The 19,732-nt window shown below is 44.8% G+C and overlaps 1 protein-coding gene across 1 annotated transcript in view; it reads left to right on the top strand.

Moving 5' to 3' along the window:
• The first annotated feature begins 287 nt into the window (after positions 1–287).
• The window catches only part of kcnd1 (potassium voltage-gated channel subfamily D member 1), a 101,862-nt gene continuing 82,417 nt past the window's right edge, over positions 288–19,732 (top strand). Inside the window, exons 1-2 of the mRNA XM_062971278.1 lie at positions 288–414; positions 3,815–5,648. Coding sequence (XP_062827348.1) covers positions 4,534–5,648 — 1,115 coding nt within the window. The 5' untranslated portion in view covers positions 288–414; positions 3,815–4,533. The remainder of the gene's footprint in view (positions 415–3,814; positions 5,649–19,732) is intronic.

Raw genomic sequence — 19,732 nt, 5'->3', positions numbered from 1 at the left:
CTTCTTGCAAGTCCGCCCTTTCTTTCCCTGCAGCCCTCGCCTTCCTTCCTCGCTGGGCTCTCCTGTTGAGCGGCTCCTTCGTCTCTCCCTGCGATGCAGCCTCTGTCGGCTGCCAACTCCTCGCCGGGCCCCCCTCCCTCCCGAATGCAGTTTGCACGCGCGACACAGGCAAAGCGCGAGCGAGGGAGAGAGAGAGAGATACACACGCCGAAAGGGAGGGGGAGCCTGGCAGCGCGGCAGAGGGGCGAGCCGGAGGGAGCCATGAGGAGAATCGTCGTCGACGCTGCCGCCGCCGCCGGGGTCCACGGGTGTCAATACAGCCGCCCCTCCGCCCTCCCACACGGGTCCCCGCCACGCCGAGCCCTGCTGCCCCTCCGCCGCTCTTCCCCGCACCGAGCCCCCTGCATCCCGCGGGTAAGAGCACCGCCATCCGCTTTCCTTACCACACAGTCCACATCCCAACACCGCTCTCTCCCCTTCCCTCCCTTTACCTCAATTCTTCCAATCCCTCATTGAGTCCCTTTGGGGCGTCCTTCCCCACTTAACTTCCTTCTTCCCTTCCTTCTCTGCTTCGTTCCATCCCTGATTTGGGCCAGGTGGGTGTTGTTCTGATGTTGTTCTTGTTGTTGAAAACCAATTGTTTCTGCCCACCAGTGTCAGGAGGTTCATCTCCCCCCACCCACTCCCTCACCCCACTTCATCTCAAGGTTTTCCCAGGCTTGGAGGGGAAGGGTTAATGGGAAAGTTTCTGGTTTCCTGGCAAGAGCTCTGCCTCCTTTCCCCCCACTTCCTTACATTTGGGGTTGCTTTGCTTTTATCTGCAGGAGGGACGCTTCTCCTTTCCAGGCACTCTTAAAACCCTCGGTGGCGCAATGGGTTAAACCCTTGTGCCGGCAGGGCTGCTGACTTGACGGTTGCCGGCAGGGCCGTAGCCAGAAAAAAATTTCGGGGAGGGGGTTGAACCCCTACCTCCCCCCCCCCCCCCCGGCTACAGATCTGTCAATATCTGCTTGAGATAGTGCAATGATGGGCAACCTTTTGCGCTTGGTGTGTCAAAATTCACCAAAAAAACCTAGCATGACTTGGGTGGTGTGTCACTTCGAGAAAAAACCCATAATTTCGCAATATGTATAGTTTAAATAACAAAAATATATATAGTAGAGTCTCACTTATCCAACGTTCTGGATTATCCAACGCATTTTTGTAGTCAATGTTTTCAATACCTCGTGATATTTTGGTGCTGAATACAGTAATTACAACATAACATTACTGCGTATTAAACTACTTTTTTGCCAAATTTGTTGTCTAACATGATGTTTTGGTGCTTCATTTGTAAAATCATAACCTAATTTGATGTTTAATAGGCTTTTCCTTAATGCCTCCTTATTATCCAACATATTCCCTTATCCAACGTTCTGGATTATCCAACGCATTTTTGTAGTCAATGTTTTCAATACATCGTGATATTTTGGTGCTGAATTTGTAAATACAGTAATTACAACATAACATTACTGTGTGTTGAACTACTTTTTCTGTCATTTTTTTTTGTATAACAAGATGTTTTGGTGCTTAATTTGTAAAATCATAACCTAATTTAGTGTTTAATAGGCTTTTCTTTAATCTCTCCTTATTATCCAACATATTTGCTTATGCAACGTTCTGACGGCCCGTTTACGTTGGATAAGTGAGACTCTACTGTATCTGCAGGGGGGACGCTTCTCCTTTCCGGGCACCCTTAAACACCCCGGTGGCGCAATGGGTTAAACCCTTGTGCCGGCAGGACCGCTGACTCAAAGGTTGGGTTGCTGACCTGAAGGTTGCCGGTTTGAATCCAACTTAGGGAGAGCATAGGTGAGCTCCTTCTGTCAGCTCCAGCTCCATGCAGGGACATAAAAGAAGCCTCCCACAAGGATGGTAAAAAGAAAAATCAAAACATCCCCTGGCCAACGTCCTTGCAGGTGGCCAATTCTCTCACACCAAAAGCGACTTGCAGTTTCTCAAGTCGCTCCTGACATCGCTTCCATCAACCCATGGCAACCCGATTGCTGGCTTTTCTTGGCAAGGTTGGTTCAGAACAGCTCGCTGACGCTGAGAGAGTGTGACCTCGCCTCCTATAATAATAATATAATAATAAAATGTTATTTCTAATCCACTCTGAAGGGACAGATTCCAAATACAAAGGCAAATATTCAATGCAAATATTATATAGAATCATAGAATCCTAGAGTTGGAAGAGACCCTGTGGGCCATCCAGTCCAACCCCCTGCCAAGAAGCAGGAAATTGCATTCAAAGCACCCCTGACAGATGGCCAACTAGCCTCTGCTTAAAAGCCTCCAAAGAAGGAGCCTCCACCGCAGTCCAGGGGAGAGAGTTCCACTGATGAACAGCTCTCACAGTTAGGGAGTTCTTCCTAATGTTCAGGTGGAATCTCCATTCCTGTAGTTTGAAGCCATTGTTCCACGTCCTAGTCTGCAGGGCAGCAGAAAACAAGCTTGCTCCCTCCTCCCTATGACTTCCTCTCACATATTTATACATGGCCCTCATCTTGTCTCCTCTCAGCCTTCTCTTCTGCAGGCTAAGCATGTCCATTTCTTTCAGCTGCTCCTCCTAGGGCTTATTCCTCCCTTAAATGTTCCTTATGGCTCCTTCCTATATAAAGCAAGTCCCTTTTACTTCTCCAGCAATCCAGAGCTCAATAAAGCTCAGCCAGAGCAAACCTTAAGAGAGTTGTGTTGCTGAAGGCTTTCATGGCCAAAATCACTAGGTTGCTGTGAGTTTTCTGGGCTGTATGGCCATGTTCCAGAAACATTCTCTCCTGACTTTTCACCATCTATGTCAGGCATCCTCAGAGGTTGTGAGGTCTGTTGGAAACTAGGCAAGTGGGGTTTATATATCTGGAATGTCCAGGGTGGGAGAATGAACTTTTGTCTGTTGGAGGCAAGTGTGAATGTTGCAATTGGCCACCTTGATTAGCACTGATTAGCTTCAAGGTCTGGCTGCTTACTGCCTTACGAAATCCTTTGTTGGGAGGTGTTAACTGGCCCTGATTGATTCATGTCTGGAATTTCTCTGCTTTCTAAGTGGTGTTCATGAAGATGAATAAAATCCGGCTACCAATATTTAAAAAAACTCTACAATCAGGACATTAAATAAATAACACCACTCAGAAAACAGAGGAATTCCAGACATAAAACAATCAGGTCCAGCTAACAAAAGATTCCCCCAGGCGGGAAGCAGCCAGACCTTGAAGTTGAAAAACTGTTCAATGCTAATCAAGGTGGCCAATTGAAACTTTAGCACCTCAAACAGTTCTTTCTCCCACCCTGGACATTCCACAGATATATTAGCCCCACTTGCCTACTTTCCAACAGACCTCACAACCTCTGAGGATGCCTGCCATAGATGCAGGTGAAACGTCAGGAAAGAATGCTTCTGGAACATGGCCATACAGCCTGGAAAACTGACAACGATCCACTTATGAGAGTTGATTCCCAGTTGCCCTTTCACACCCCAATTATTCTTCGCAGAAATCTTGGGTCCCACTATTCTTCCCGGCTTGTTTCCTTCCAAAATGGGGCAAGGGACTCCCTGTGTCCCAAAGCTCCCTGGCTGTAATGCTACTCTGATTATGTTATCATTTCGAATACCGTTTCTAATGTTCTGTTGTAAAAAGCCTGGCTAGTTTATAACTTCAGAACTGCCGCATTTGTTCTGACAATTGCAGCCTTTTCGCACACTGTTGTCTCGTCTCTCATAGTTTTTTGCCTTTCTCTTTCTGTCTCTCTCTCTCTCTTCTCCCTCCCATCACTACAGCAATGTGTGATCTTCCCCTGTAAAAGCGACCAGATTGACTGAGTCCCCTTTCTTCCCTTGCCCCATTGCATCTTCCCACCCATGTTCCCTCTCCCTCTCCTTCTCCCACTGGGAAAGACGGATCTGAGGAAAAAGAACAGCCAAGGAATACAACAGGATATTGTTGAAGATCTCCAGAGAGGACCTTCGACTCCTCTTCGTGTTACACAGCTCTACCTGAACTAATTCATCTGGTGATGAAGTGTCGTGTACTACTTGCATCTGCTTTATCTTCTTTTGATCTCTGCCCGCAACCTCTGAAGTTTATTACGGTATTTTCAGAGCAACATCTTAATTAACTTGAACAAAGATGTGGATGTTTTTGGGCTGGGAAACCTCTAGCTACATCTGAACTTGCTCACCTTCCCTTGAAACAAGTGTGGATATTATTGTACTGGGAACAGTGGGGTGGAAGTGATAAAAGCACCCTTCCTTGTTGGATAACACTCGCATATGCCTGGATTTTTATGCTTGCAGCAAAACTAGCTTGGATAGCCATGCCTTTGCTAGGGCCCTCCGATCCGCTGATTCTTGGCCGCAACTGAACAAATTAGCAGCTCACCAGTAGTCTTCCAAAGCATCCTTCTTTGGACAGTCCCTGCGCTAGTTGGGAACGCAATTGGGTTTTGATGGTGACGACCTCTTTGTAAAAGTTTTCTTCTCTCACAGCTCTGTGCAAGATGGCTGCAGGAGTGGCAGCGTGGCTGCCGTTTGCTCGAGCAGCGGCCGTGGGCTGGCTCCCACTGGCCAAGAAGCCAATGCCCAAGCCTCCTCCTGACAAGAAACGTCGTACTGATGAAATTTTGGTGGTTAATGTCAGTGGGAAGCGCTTCCAGACTTGGAAGAATACTTTGGACCGTTATCCCGATACTTTACTAGGCAGCTCGGAGAAGGAATTCTTCTACGATGAAGACAGCACAGAGTATTTCTTCGATCGTGACCCGGAGATGTTCCGCCACATCCTCAACTTTTACCGCACGGGCCGGCTCCACTACCCCCGCCATGAGTGCATCCAGGCCTTCGATGAAGAGCTATCCTTCTACGGCATCATTCCAGAGCTCATCGGTGACTGCTGCTTGGAGGAGTACCGGGACCGGAAAAAAGAGAATGCGGAGCGTCTAGCGGAGGATGAAGAGGCTGAGATTGCCACTGACACAGCTTTACCGCCGGACAGCACTTTCCGCCAACGGCTCTGGAGAGCGTTCGAGAACCCCCACACCAGCACCATGGCTCTGGTCTTCTATTACGTGACTGGATTCTTCATTGCTGTGTCGGTCATTGCCAATGTGGTGGAGACCATCCCATGCCGGCCGCCTCCCGGGAAGAAGAGGAACCAGCCCTGTGGAGAACGTTTCCCCAATGCTTTCTTCTGCATGGACACCGCCTGTGTCCTCATCTTTACCTTTGAGTATCTCATGCGACTCTTTGCAGCCCCGAGCCGATTCAAGTTCATGAAGAGTGTGATGAGCATAATTGATGTGGTGGCCATCATGCCATACTACATTGGGCTTGTGATGCCAGAAAATGAAAACGTTAGTGGGGCCTTTGTGACACTGAGGGTCTTCCGGGTCTTCCGTATCTTCAAGTTCTCCCGGCATTCGCAAGGACTGAGGATCCTGGGCTACACCCTCAAGAGCTGTGCCTCGGAGTTGGGCTTCCTCCTCTTCTCGCTCACCATGGCCATCATCATCTTTGCCACTGTAATGTTCTATGCTGAGAAGGGCACTGCAGAGACCAACTTCACCAGCATCCCCGCTGCCTTCTGGTACACAATTGTCACCATGACCACACTTGGGTGAGTTGTGCACATCCAAAATATGCTCCTGTGAGGTTGGGCCTCCTCTCCTAATACTATCACTTGAGTTTCCTTTGTGCTACTCCCCAGAGAACTCCTCCAACCACTTTGCCTTAAAGGGTGTGATTTCCACATTTTCTGGTTTAACATAATATTTTCCCCACTGGCATCTTGGTTTCATCCATATTGCAAGTACCCTGTGGCAGACATGCCCCATATAACGGATAATGGGGGTTTAAGAGCTTCTATACAGGTGTAGGGTAGGGATGGGACTCTGTGAATTTGGGGCTTCAACTCCCAGAAGGCCCACCCAGTGGCAATGGATTGTGATGGTTGTAATTCAGAAAACATCTAGGGAGGCATCTAGGGAACACACTGTTACTGTGTTACATTAGGCAATGTGATTTTCTCTTCTTTGCGACTGAAATGACATGGAGATGACTTAAAAGATGGGCAAGCCTTGAAACCATACTTAGGAAAGTAGGATCTCTCGTCTACCTAGCTTTAAAGGCAGTTCTCTGGAAAAGTAGCTGTTTTACCTTATTTCAAGACTCCAAACTTCCATAAAGTGTGGGCAGCAGAATGGCACCACAAAAAGAAGGGAGAAAATTTGGCCTCTGAAATCAGGGATTTTTCTGAAAGCTTTTTGTAGGATCTTGAAGGAAGGTGGGCAAAACATGTTGCAAGCCTTGGAGTGAAGCAGAAAGGCATCCTAAGGGGAGACAGTGAAGATTGGAGTGAGCCCTGTTTGTGGCAATGGAGCAGGAATTGCATTTACGAAAGGGGATCCGGAGGGAAAAAAGCAGAGGTTTTTTTTGGGAAAGATGAATGGGAAGGAATTGAATGTTTTCCTGGGAAAGAGAAATTGCCTTGTGTCTCTAGTGTGAGTGAGAACTTTACTCTGGGCTTTTCAGAGCACCATTTCCACCAGTGTGCTGTTCAAATCTTGTTTTTGGTAAGCATTCTGACATGCTTGGACAGCAAGTGTATACTGTGTAATTTTGTAGCACTGTGTTCAGCTTTTTATTCTGGAATGGTGAATTCCAGCATGCATGTGCACATATACACACATTCTGATCTTCAAAAATTGGTGGTAAAATTATGGTGTTTGATAAGATTGGCTGCCTTAAGAGGTTTGTTTTCGAGGGTCAAAGGATGGCCTCCCCTTTTGTTTGCTGATGTCATCCATGGCATTGGATTAAAACTAGAAAAAGTGGCATCTCATCAGATTTCTACATCATATTTTAGTTACAGAATAATGTAGGGTTACCCTGGGACTGTCCTCCACCCATTATTTACTGCATGATGTTGTTGATAGCACCATCAGTTATATTCATTGATTTGCTTTGATTTTATATCCTACTGTCCTCCCAGAATGTGTACCTAAGGTGGCTCACCACTGATTTAAAATGGCTAGAAATAAAAACACAATATTACAGTCTTAAGATAAAATTAAACCATCCAAATCAGTAAAACACAGTTAGGGTTAAACTGCTTTAGAAACATAATCATTAGAAAATACAAAAAAAAATTGAAAGTAGTGCACCCTACTATCGAAACCTTGGCATAAGATAAGCTCTTGTCTTAAAATGTTTACATTACACTAGACATGTAGACCAGGGGTACACAAACTTTGTAAATGGGGCCAGTTCACTGTCCCTCAGACCATTGGAGGGCCGGACTATAGTTAAAAAAAACCCTATGAACAAATTCCTATGCACATTGCACATATCTTATTTTGAAGTAAAAAAAACCAAAACGGGAACAAATACAGCCTAAACGTTAATAATAATCATCATCATAAAAATAATAAAGAGGGTTGGAAGAGATCCCTTGGGCCATCTAGTCCAACCTCCTTCTGCCTTTGTGCACCCCATAATAATTAATTATTAAATAAATAAATAAATAAAATATTGTGATAAAAAGCACAAGCAAAGCATTGGAAGGCACGCATTGGGCCAGGGAGGAGGTGGGAAAGGCAGGCGCTGGTTGAGGGAGGAGGAAAAGGCATGCGGCTTTCCCTCCTTCGCGCCGCATGCACCTTCCTCGGCGGAGGAGGAGGGAGCTGCCGCTGTGGGGGGCTGGATAAATGGGTTCAGGGGGCTGCATGTGGCCTGCGGGCCGTAGTTTGGGAACCCCTGATGCAAACAGTATTAGGGGCCAGCAGAAAGAAGGGAGTAAAGGGCAAAGTTAACAAGTGATTGACACAGGACTGGAAGAATGCCGTGGAAGGCATAGTGTTTCAGGCGCTCAGTCATTTGTTGTTTCTGTTCTTTTGGAAGGGCCTGGGATTATTAGCAACAATGTGTTTCTTACCTATGAATAATCATCATTTATGGCAATCATTTCCACAAGGTCTAAAATATGGATTCCCAACTGAATCCGGATGTTTTATTGCCAGGGCGTTGTGGAGCTCAGTGCTGTGTCAAAAGTTGGCATGAATTAAAATCTGTTGGCTCCCATCTGGGAAAGTGTCCCAAGAGCATGGAAGGTTTTGTGTTCTATTTGTTTCTTACTTACTCTTCTGGGTATGTTGTGCATGGTGGTTTCTCAATTTTACCCTTTCAACAACTCTGTCAGATATGCCTCATCGGATTGAGCACAGGTGGTTCCTCAAAAAGTTCTTCACATTACCACCAAAAGGCACAAAATGCATTATTACAGCTTTTGAAGCTGATAGCTTACTTCATCAGACAAAGATGGTGATCAAGCTGGCCCAAAGTGATCTTTACTGTACATAGGGTTTTAGGCTCAGGGTTGCCAGACGTGAGGCCAACATTCTTACTGTGACAAACCAGATTGGCTGGGAAGAAACTCAGGGCAGTCAGGTGGAAGATATGTGTTGGGAGTGTGTCTCATAATGTCTGTAGATGAGAAAGAAATGGAGTCTAGATTCTAGAAAGGAAAGTCTGGGGTTGGCATTTATGTTGGCCAGTTTGCTAAGTACCACCAGGCATTGCCTTACCAGTCATAACCTCTCAGCTACCATGCTCCTGTCTCTAAGTCTAGAGAGCGGACAACTCTGTGGTTATCCTTCACCTTCCTCCTCCCTTAGCGGTGTCTAGCCAGTTGTAACTCAAAAGGGTCCTTGTGCTTTTGTCTCTTCTCTCCACCTTTTCTTCAGTCCAGACCCTCCCTGAATAACTGAATAATGCACAAAGCTGCTAATCTTGTACCTGGACATAGTGTTGGGCCTCTTGGCACAAGTAGGCTTGGCATCAAAGGCTTCAGGGCTGCAGGCTGGGAATCCCAGTAGTGACACAATGTAGTTTGCATGTATTTTTGGTAGAAGGTTTAACTGAAAATCTGGGGTCTTGTGCAAATTCTCAGTTTGGCTGGTTTTGTTACTACATACCGATGGATGGCTAAGTACCTTGCTTTCCCCTTCTTCATACCTTTTCCCTGCAATCAATTTCCTTGCATGTTCTTGTCTTGTTCAATAGCTTCCAACCTTGTTTGGATAGCATAGTGGAAGTAGGCAGATATTAGTAGACCTGTGGTTCTCAACAAGTGGGTCCCCAGGGGTTTTGGCCTACAACTCCCAGAAATCCCAGCCAGTTTAACCAACTGTTAGGATTTCTGTGAGTTGAAGACCAAAACATCTGGAGATCCACAGATTGAGAACCACTGTAGTAGACTGAGGATCCCATTAGTCCCAGCCAGAATGGCTAATGAGGAGACATGATGGGAACTGCAATCTAGTTACTATCTAGAAGGCCATCGTTGCTCACCCCTGTTGCATAGTATCAAGCCTGCTCAACCATTTTTCCCTATGTGGAATAAAGCTTTCTCTCCATCTCTCAGTCCATTCACCCCTGCATCTCTTGGTCCTCCATAACAGGGTAGGATCATGAGGTCCTCCAGATATTGTTAGACTTCAACTCCCAAGAGCCCTGGTATTGGCTTCAGATACTGGTATTGGCTTCAGAAGTCTGGGTTGCCTGCACCTGTGAGAAGGAATATTGTTAATTTCTAAGAAAAGAAGTCCTAGGGTGCAGCCAGAGCTAATCCTACTTCAGACAATCCTTCTGGTCAGCCACAGGGCAGAAAGTTTCCCAGAGCCACTGCTTCTCACATAGTTTGTAATCCCAGATACCCAGATTGGTTGTAGTATTCAGAAGCAAGTGAGTTTCACTTTGCACATGCTCAGAGTCACCCTTCAAATGATTTTAACAGGAATGAATCCCACTCTTCCAAAGAAGCACTAGGACTGAGCTTTGGCAAATGCTGAGGATTCATCCCTGCAAGGAAGAAGGCAAGATTTTAGTTGAGTACCAGCTGGCCTTGGTGTATGTTCCCTGGCCTGTCTCTGGCCAGGGAATAAATGATCAATTTTGCAGATCACTGGCGAAATGGGGAAAGCGGGGTGTTATTTATTATCTTACCACTTGGAACTACCAGATCTTGCTTGAGGCGGAGAGGCTGGATGACGGATGAGCTGACAGAGTTGCTGTAGCTGGCTTCCGATCTTCCATGCCCCAGAGGTTCGGCGAAGTCATGGGACAGCCAGAAATACTGTGGGTCTATAGGGCCATATGTGGAAAGAAGGGGCATGGTGGCGGATGCTTTCCCCCCTTCCCATCAGATGAGCTGGCATTGCTCTGCACCTGTGTTATCCGCAGACACATTGGTGCCTCTAGAGAGGAGACAAATATCAGGATGGACTGGAAATGTATTTTGGAAAAAGAGGGGTATGCAGGAGAGGAGGTGATGTTTGTGACTAAAGTTTGGGTCTGCAGATCAGGATTATCAGCTGGGGAGGGGAGTGCAGAAAAAACAGGTGGTGACTGGTTGGGATAGAGAGAAAAGTCATATTTCTTTTACACATGGCCCTGTCCACATTTAATGAGGATCCACCGGTTGCTGTAACATTTCCCTGGTGTCAGCAGCTGAGCTAGCAAGAACTCCTCTGAGCATCCTTCCTCATCCTCTCTCTCTGCCCTGGCTCCTGCCAGGGCCACTGCTAGCACTACAATCCAATCTTTTAATGCCCAATTCCTTTTCTCATTTTCTACCAGGCTTAAGAGCTGGGGCACTGGACCCAGTATTCGACTTCTCCTTTCCCCTCCTAAAGCTTAGCAGTTCCCGTTATTGGGAAGCTTAATTATCCGTCTAGTTCCCATCCGCTCAATTAAGTTTTAATAACTTGCCTGTGCGTGTGCCAAGGAGACACCCATTGTCGACAACTGCCTGCCCCCCCCCCTTTCCCAGCACTGATGAGCTGCCCATGTAAATACACCCTGAAGCACATTAACAAATGCCAGGCAGTTTTTCTCTCTGTGGATATTTCCTTTCCATGCAAAGGGGTAGAAAGATGTGTTAGCCAATTTCTCCTCGTGGAACTGAGCTGGAAAACTGGGGGTCCTGGGAGTAATATTCTGTAACTACCCTTCTGCACCCAGAATAAAGGCTCTTTTATTCTTCACTGCAACCTCTATTGGATGTTCTCCAACTGCCCTCATGCAGTTTTTCCTTTGCTTTTATGTCGGGTGGCTCTGGACTGGCCTTTAGCAGTTGGGGACCTTTTAAGCAGCAGACTATTTAGACTAGCTCACTATCACCGCAGCAAACACAGACCTGGCCTAGCAACGTTACATCCTGTCTCTTTGCCTGTATGAAGCAGCTGCCTCACACCTCTTCCTGTACCGTTAAGATTCCTAATGAGACCCTAACTCATCCTCCAATTGTCCTGATTTGGTAGGGCATATCCAAATCAACCCTCTTTCATACCACTTTTTCCTCAGGCTTTAAAATGTCTGAGTTTCTCTCGCCTCTCCCACTTTCTCTCCTTATTTTCACTTGACTTCCATTGCAGCAAACTGAGGCTGGATCTACACTGTCCTATAATGCAGTTTCAGAATACAGTTTAACTGCACTGAACAGGATTATATGGCAGTGTAGACTCATATAATCCAGCTCAGTCTACCTTCTGAAACTGCCGTATTTGGTAGTTTAGATCCAGCCTGAGTTCCAAGTGCAAAAATAGTATCTGCTTAATAAACTCATCAGAGGGAAGTGGGTAGACTCTTGCCCTTCCCTTTAGATCCAGGCAAAAGCAAACAGCTTGTTTGTTCTTCCTGGGAGTTACCAACAAAAGATTGGCACAAAAGATAAATGCAGATTTCATTTTACATCCCAAGAATGTATTTTGAGTATTGGAACTGCCAGCCCTTCCATCAAAAATCCTGATTGATCTCAAATTGTTCATTTCAACAATAGAGTTGTGGGAGCCTGGTGGGGAGTCATTTTGTAGTTTTTATTGTTATAGAACTAGCAATCAAAAGTATTTTCCGATCTAATGCAAATCACTCAGAGATGCAATAGTAGATCTATCTCTGTATTCTTCCCATTTCTTTCTTACAGAGTCACTGCACTGGATAAGTCAGTATAGCATTGTTTTGACTTGCTGTTTGTAAAAGACAATAGTGCTGAAAAACTTCACAAGATGAATGTTCAGGTTTAATACAATAAATAACATAAAGCACTTACAAGTGCTACCTGCAGCCAAACAATTGATTTGTTAATTTGAATCAATATATGACACTTATCTACTGTTGCTTGACCTTGCCTCGATCTGCTTGCTTGCCAGGACACTTTGCAGTCAAGTTTCCTTTTCCCCTGATTTTGCCTTGGTTCATCTCCACTCATTCCAGAATGCGAGGATCACCCAAGGCAGTATATGCTGTTCTGTACTTTAGCTTAGACTTTAAATTCAGTCCTCTGGGAGTTTTGGACTTTAGCTCCTGAAGCCTCCGCTTGGGCCTTCAGGAATTCTGGAGGCTGAACACCCATAGGACCAGAGTTTGGGAAGCAGTGCTTTAAAAGATCTAAAAAAAACCCCCAGCATTTGGAATATAGGGCTCAATTGTTTAGGCCAGGCCCGTAGCCAGGATTTTGTTTCGGGAGGGGCTGGGATTTTGGTTCGGGGGGGGGGGGGGGCTCTAACCTAGCAAACCTTTGGTATCATTATCCCAATATCCCCATGCATATGGGATATATTGAGTATGGTGATCAGATCATGATATGAATAAACATAACAGTTTAAATAATAAATGTAAGGCCTTCTCGCGGACCTCCCTGAGAATTTCGGGGGGCGGGGAGAAGCCCCTCAAGCCCCCCCCCCCCGGCTACATGCCTGGTTTAGGTGTGTGTATGTGCTTCAAGTCATCTGTCAACTTATGACATCCCTATGAATTTCAGAGTTTTCTTAGGCAAGGGATACCATTTTGCTAGTTTTTTTCCCCTCTGAAACCTACAGCACTCAGTATTCCTTGGTGGTTTCCCATCCATGGCCAACTATACTCAGCTTCCAATTTGGCTAGAACTTTCATTGCCAATGTTCAGCTGGCAAACCATTCAGCATCTTGGACCCCGTGTCTGGAGAGAGGTAAGGTATATATTTAATGATTTATTCTCAGATGCAGGTGCCATCTTGCCTTTGGCCTCAAACAATAAAATATCTTGTGCTGTCCCCTTCACCACCACAGACAGTTTTGTTGGGCATCTGCTTTTCAGTTGGGTCCATGGCCATCTCTGCTAACTATCTTGACCCTTGCATAGTCTTCCTTAGTTGTTCAGAACCTCTAGCTCTCAAGTCCTATCAATAATGTAAAGCTCAAGGATGGCCTGTATCTTCTGGGGCTGTAGCTCCTATCAGCATTAGCCAGCAGAGCCACTGATAAGGAATACTGGAAGCTGCAGTCCCAACAATATGTAAAAGTGGGTTGCTGTGAGTCTTTCAGGCTGTATGGCCATGTTCCAGAAGCTTTCTTTCCTGACGTTTTGCCCACATCTGTGGCAGGCATCCTCAGAGGTTCTAAGGTGTGTTGGAAACCTTTCCAGCATATCTCACAACCTCTGAGGATGCCTGCCACAGCTGTGGGCAAAACGTCAGGAGAGAAAGCTTCTGGAACATGGCCATACAGCCTAAAAGACTCACAGCAACCCAGTGATTCCGGCCATGAAAACCTTTGACAGTACAATATGTAGAAGAGTGTATGGTTCCTTTGCTGCCTTAGAAAGTATGTTTCCAGAGTCACCCCCTTTCATTGACCATATTTCTTCTCTCCCCCACCCCCCGGCCGTGCTTTCAGCCCACTGCACACTATTTCTATCAGCTTCTCAGTTTTTGGGCTTCCTGAACCCTACTTCTTGGAAGACGTCTTTCTGTTACATTCATCTTTCTAGTCCTCAGTCTTCTCCCTTGCTCAGCTAGTCTGTGCCAAGGACAAAACCACTTCATGCGTAGCAATATAAATCAAAGACCGCACCGGGGAACAGCAGCTTTCTGTATAAATGGGTTTCTTGTCTCGGAGCAAGCAACATCAGCAGAAGCTGGCAGTGGGGAGGCCTTCATTATTGTGCAAATCGCTTTTCCTATTCCCCAGCCCTGCCCCATAGCCCTACTCCTGAGCCCAAGCTAACCAAAAGACATCCCCTTTGTAATCTGAGGCTTCTTTGAGGAAATATTTACCTGCTGAACCATGTTTGTTAACAGTGATTCCAATGCCAGGCTTCCCCCAGTTTAGATGCAGACGGGTCAGCAAGTCTGAGCTTTTATTCTTGTTGCTGAGTAATTTCTCTTTACAGCTTAAGTCACTTAATGTGTAACCAAAGGGAGAGGAACGAAATAAATAAATTTCCAGGCAGTAAAGGAGTGTCCGTAGGAATTGAATTATTTATGGCAGGGCCAGGGAGCGCCGAGAGAAATGACTGCCACTGAAAATGGCATTTTGATCAAACACTTACAATGTAAAGAGCTGTCCAAAGACGAGGAGTCAATTGGGAACAGGCCAGGATTGTAGATGGGTGGAATGGGATTGAAACACGTGGGTAAAGTTGGCGCCCAAGAGTTAATGCAAAGGGGACTGTAAGGCAGGAAGATGTGGAACTAAAGGCACCAGCTGACCACATCTGCAGTGAAACCCAAGGGAGTTAATTGTGATATAACCCCAAACATTACTGGGAAACATGTAGCCAAAGATCTCCAGAATGTAGTCAAGATGGCAAACATTATTAATGAGGAAGAACACACAAAAAAGGATAGGCAACAACAGTTTGCTTTCTCCTGAGCTTACTGGGAAGGGCAAAATGTCACCCCTCCTCTCTTCTCCCTAGTGCTGGGTTAATGGAGTGCAAACTGTGTTTGCTGTTTGAACTTAGTGTGCAGCAACTGAAGTAAGTTAGGATCAAACACAGACATTTTAAAAGCAGCTGAAAAAGTGGGATGGCAGATGATTAATGTGTAATGTCCCTATCAAATTGGGACAGTTGGGAAGTATTCAATGCCCTTCAAACATTGTTGGACTGCAACTCCCATCAGACCTCACCAGTAGGCCTATGGTAAGTGCTCATGGAACCTGGAGTTCAACAACAATAATTGAGCACATAGTTTATTTATTTATTTATTTATTACATCATTTCTACCCTGCCCTTCTCACCCCTCAGGGGACTCAAGGCAGCTTGCAATATGAGCATATACATCAGAACAATTTATATCACGTTTAAAAATTCGTTTAGATTAAAAATTACATTAAAATTAAGAACTTACATTAAAAAAACTAGATAGTTATACATATAACTATGTATATGTTACTTTGTTGTTTATTTCTTCAGTCACTTCCGACTCTTCATGACTTCATGGACCAGTCCACACCAGAGTTCCCTGTCGGCCGTGGCCATCCCCAGTCACATCCATCTTGCCCTTGGTCGGCCCCTCTTTTTCTTTCCATTTTCCCCAGCATCATTATTTTCTCCAAGCTTTCCTGTCTTCTCATTATGTGTCCTTGCCGCTAATATCCTTCCCTCCAGTGAGCAGCCGGGCATTATTTCCTGGAGGATGGACTGGTTGGATCTTCTTGTGGTCCAAGGCACTCTCAGGATTTTCCTCCAACACCTCAGTTCAAACACATCTATCTTCCTTCGCTCAGCCTTCCTTATGGTCCCTCTCTCAAATCCATAGATTACTATGGGGAATACCATTGCTTTACCTATGTGGATTTTCGTGGCCAGTGTGATGTCTCTACTCCTCACTATTTTATCTAGGTTGGTCATTGTTTATCATAGTTGTTTAGTCATAGGTTGGTCATTGTTTATCATATCATTGTTGGTCATAGTTTACTAGCCCTTATTAAATCCTGTTCACAGAGACTATTGTTATTGAGATCTTTAAAAGTCAGATGCTAAAGATTCAGCCAATTTCAGCCAATTTCATCTTCTCATTAATGTACTGAGAGTTTGACTTGTCTCTGTTTGGGTTCTCCAGACTCTTCCATCAGTATGATCTGTCAAGCTTTGACCGTCATTGGCTCTGCTTTTTCCTGACCTTATTGAGCCAACATTAAATCAAAAGCTGGCCATCATTTTTGGCAGAAGCCTATTTTTTCCAGCATTTAAAGACATGTAGGCTTGAGATATATCAAAATTGGAAATTACAGCATTTAAAATCATTTGGAAATAATCAGCTATCTGCCCCAGAATTGACTGTAGCAATATCAACTGGCAACCTCCCATCCCATCCTCTACCAGGACAAACATAATGGAAGTGTCCAACTTTGGTTTGGATTCATCCCTAGAACTTGTTATTAGTGCGAGGGCATGCATGAATAATAAAGGATGATAGATATATTAAGTGCATTCTCCCTTGCACTACTGTCTTCAGCCATGACAGTAACATTTACCTGGTGTAGAAGACATCCTGATAAACAAATCTAACTGTTTCTAGACTGTGCATATCTGACACTTGTTTAGTGCAAGTTCTGAATCAAAATAATTCAAAATTCTAAGACTGTGTGGGGTTCATGGTGCTAGAGGCTACCCCACTTTCTCCCACTGGATGATATAAACCCCGAACCACCTATTTTGTGCAGCATATATTGAACCTTCAAGTCATAAAGGAATGAAGATTCACGGAGTACTGACTCCTCAGTATTTTATCCAGCTACTCATTCGGTTTCAGTAGAGTTGCTAGAGTAAAAACTGAAGATGATTCCTGTGTGGTTGTGCAGAAGCAAGAGTTTCATTAGGTGTTGCTTGCGGCCTCGTTGTGTGATAAGCCACATGTGCTAAAATTCTTCTACGCAACCACTAAAGCCACCTCAAGTTCTCAATCTGGCAATCCTGTTTCAGAGACTGATCAGACATTGACCACCCACTTTGTCGCTCTAAGGACTAGAAAAAAATTATCACAAAGGCTGGCATTCATAAGGAGCAGTAGTAAAAGCTCACAACAACATTTTGTGGGTCTTCTGTAAACTCACGAAATCAAGGTCTGACTTTGGGGACAGATTTGAGTGGTAGCACTACTCTGTTTAGAAATTAATCTCCGACAGAATGTTGTAATTGTGGAGCTGCTGTTGGGAGTGAGTGCCCTTGACTTATGATGCCAGCTATTAAGGTCAAGATGAAGAGAGTGCTCTCAGCCGATTGTGAAGAAGCAGGATGGTGGAGGAGGGAATTTGTAATCTCTGAATGAGCAGGCGTTGTAGGAGCTTGTGGTTTGAGAGTGAGGTGAAGGGCAATGGGAGCAGCAGCCCTGGAAGAAAGAGCTGACTTCCTTTTGACTTGGCCTTTGGCTTTCCTGGGGCCTGACCATATTTGCTGAATCACTGACCCTGTCATCCTTTCAATGCTGTTAGCTGCCAGGTTGTGAAGGCAGGACTCTGAAGTCCCTCCTAAGCAACCGCCTCCATAGTGAGACAAGCCAATTGTTCATCATGATCCAGTACTCTGAGGTCTCAAACTGTCTTCCTTGGAGGCTCTTCAAGCAGAAATGTTTCCTGATGGTGCCAGGGGAACCTCTGGCCCTTAACATGGTATGGGGCATGCAATTTATCATTGAACTAGGGCTGTAAAGAGTGAAGGATGATGTGCATGTCTACAGGTATGTGCACGCCAGGGCTGTAGCCAAGGGGGGGGGGTTGTACCCCCCCCCCCCATTTTTTCAGGTTTTAAAAAAAACGGGTTTATTCATGAATTTTAACTGATTAACCAAATCCCCACGAGTGTCCACTGAAGTTTATCTGTCTTGAGTGTCTGCTGAAGTTTATTGATGGAGCCTGATTTCTAAATTATTTTGCGTTATGGAACTACTCTTCATGATTCGCTAAAAAAAAAGAAAGTTCCACCCCCCCCTCATTTTTTTCTAGCTATGGCCCTGGCGCACACCATTGCCAGTCCTACGTTAGGAAAAATGAGGTGACTGTCTTACGCAAAAGATTTGAGTCGTCATGGAAGGGCAGCAAATGGTACTTTGCTATTTCATTTCCAGCAAGTTGAGTATCCCTGATCCAAACTGCTTGGGACTAGAAGTGTTCCATATTTCAGATTTTGAAATACTTGTGGATACATAATTACCTATCTTAGAGATAAGACCCAAGCCTAATTACATTTATCTTTCATATACGGCTTTTTATGAATAGCCTGAAGGAATACTGTACACAATATATTTTTAATAATTATGTGCATGAAACAAAATCTGTATACCTTAAACTACCAGAAAACAAAGGTGTCACTGTCTCACCTGCCCATGTGAATAATTTTGGGTTTTGGAACATTTAGGGAGGTAAAGGTAAAGGTTTTCCCCTGACATTAAGTTCTGGGGGTTGGTGCTCATGTCAATTTCTAGGCTGAAGAGCCAGCGTTGTCCAAGGTTATGTGACCGGCATGACTGCATGGAGCGCCGTTACCTTCCTGCCAGAGTGGTATCTATTGATCTACTCACATTTGCATGTTTCCAAACTGCTAGGTTGGCAGAAGCTGGGGCTAACAGCGGGGGCTCACTCCACCTCCCCGATTCGAACTGTCACCCTTTTGGTTAGCAAGTTCAGCAGCTCAGTGGTTTAATATGCTGAGCCACCAGGGGCTCCAACATTTGGAACGTTTAGAATTTTGAAATGTCAAACACAAGATACCTATATTATTATGTTCATATTGCCTGGAAATGTTGAGAGCTACTTATGAAATTTTCTACTTCACATTTTCTACTTCCACATTCTGACTACCCTTGGACACTGTGTCCCTTGATTTGGGGATCTAGAGCTGGCACAGTTTGCCCTTTAGAAAAGTGTTTTGCCTTAGCCTAATACATAGGGTCTAGTCTATAATGTAATTTTTAAATAGAATCGTCCACATATAATTCCTCTTATCCTAATGCTGCTACATTAATATAACTATGTTACAGGGATAGATAATCGAAAACATTTAGGTGGGAAAATCTGGGCAAGTGGTTTTGTCAGTTCCTTCCTCTGAATTATATAGCCGGCAGCAACTGATCTTCATTAGTGGCCTCCCTTCCAAGTACTAACCAGGACTGACCCTGCTAGAGTGAAGCAAAACTCTCAAAGTGCTACTACCTTAGCACTAAAATAAAAATAAAAATATTTTCACTCCACAGTTGAGCAACTTGTACAGTTGGGTTGTGTCAGATATTGAGGCTAGTCAGTACAGACTGATTTGGTCAAAGCTCATCCTAAACTTACTCTGAAGTTCGTGAGAACCTATGCTCATTAACAGGCTCAGGATGAGACCTACAGACAGATAATCAGACAAGGACCTAGAGATGTTTCTTCAGAAATAAGTTGTCATGAAGGAAGAAAACTGATCAGAGAGATTTGATAGTAGCTAGTAGCAACAGATTGGTCTTGTTGTATCACCTAACTCATTAGCACCAAGTGTCATCTGAGTCTCTCAGTGGAAAGCAATGCAAGCCAACCTTAAAGGGGTATGAACTTTAGGGAAAGAGGAATTTAGCTGAAACACATTATCTTCCTTTGAAACATGCTACATGCCATATGAGGAGTGGCTTAAGGACATGGGTATATCTACCTTGGAGAAGAGAAGGTTAAGAGATGACATGATGGTCAGGAAAGAGCAACCTTGCTTTCTGCTACACAGAGCAATGGATTCATATTGCAGGAATAGATAATGTCTTAATATTAGGAAGAATGTCCTGACAGTAAGAGCTGTTTCTCAGTGGGATATGCACACCTGGAGTGGGGTGGAATATTCTTCTTTGTAGCTTTTTAAACAGAGCTTACAAGTGGGAGGAACTCTGAAAGAATTGGCTGAAAATAGCTGCATGCTTT

Source organism: Anolis carolinensis, chromosome 2 (assembly GCF_035594765.1).
Source record: "Anolis carolinensis isolate JA03-04 chromosome 2, rAnoCar3.1.pri, whole genome shotgun sequence".
In the NCBI taxonomy this organism is placed as follows: domain Eukaryota; kingdom Metazoa; phylum Chordata; class Lepidosauria; order Squamata; family Dactyloidae; genus Anolis; species Anolis carolinensis.
Note: the sequence above shows the minus strand (reverse complement) of the source record. Positions and strands in the feature narration are given on the sequence as shown.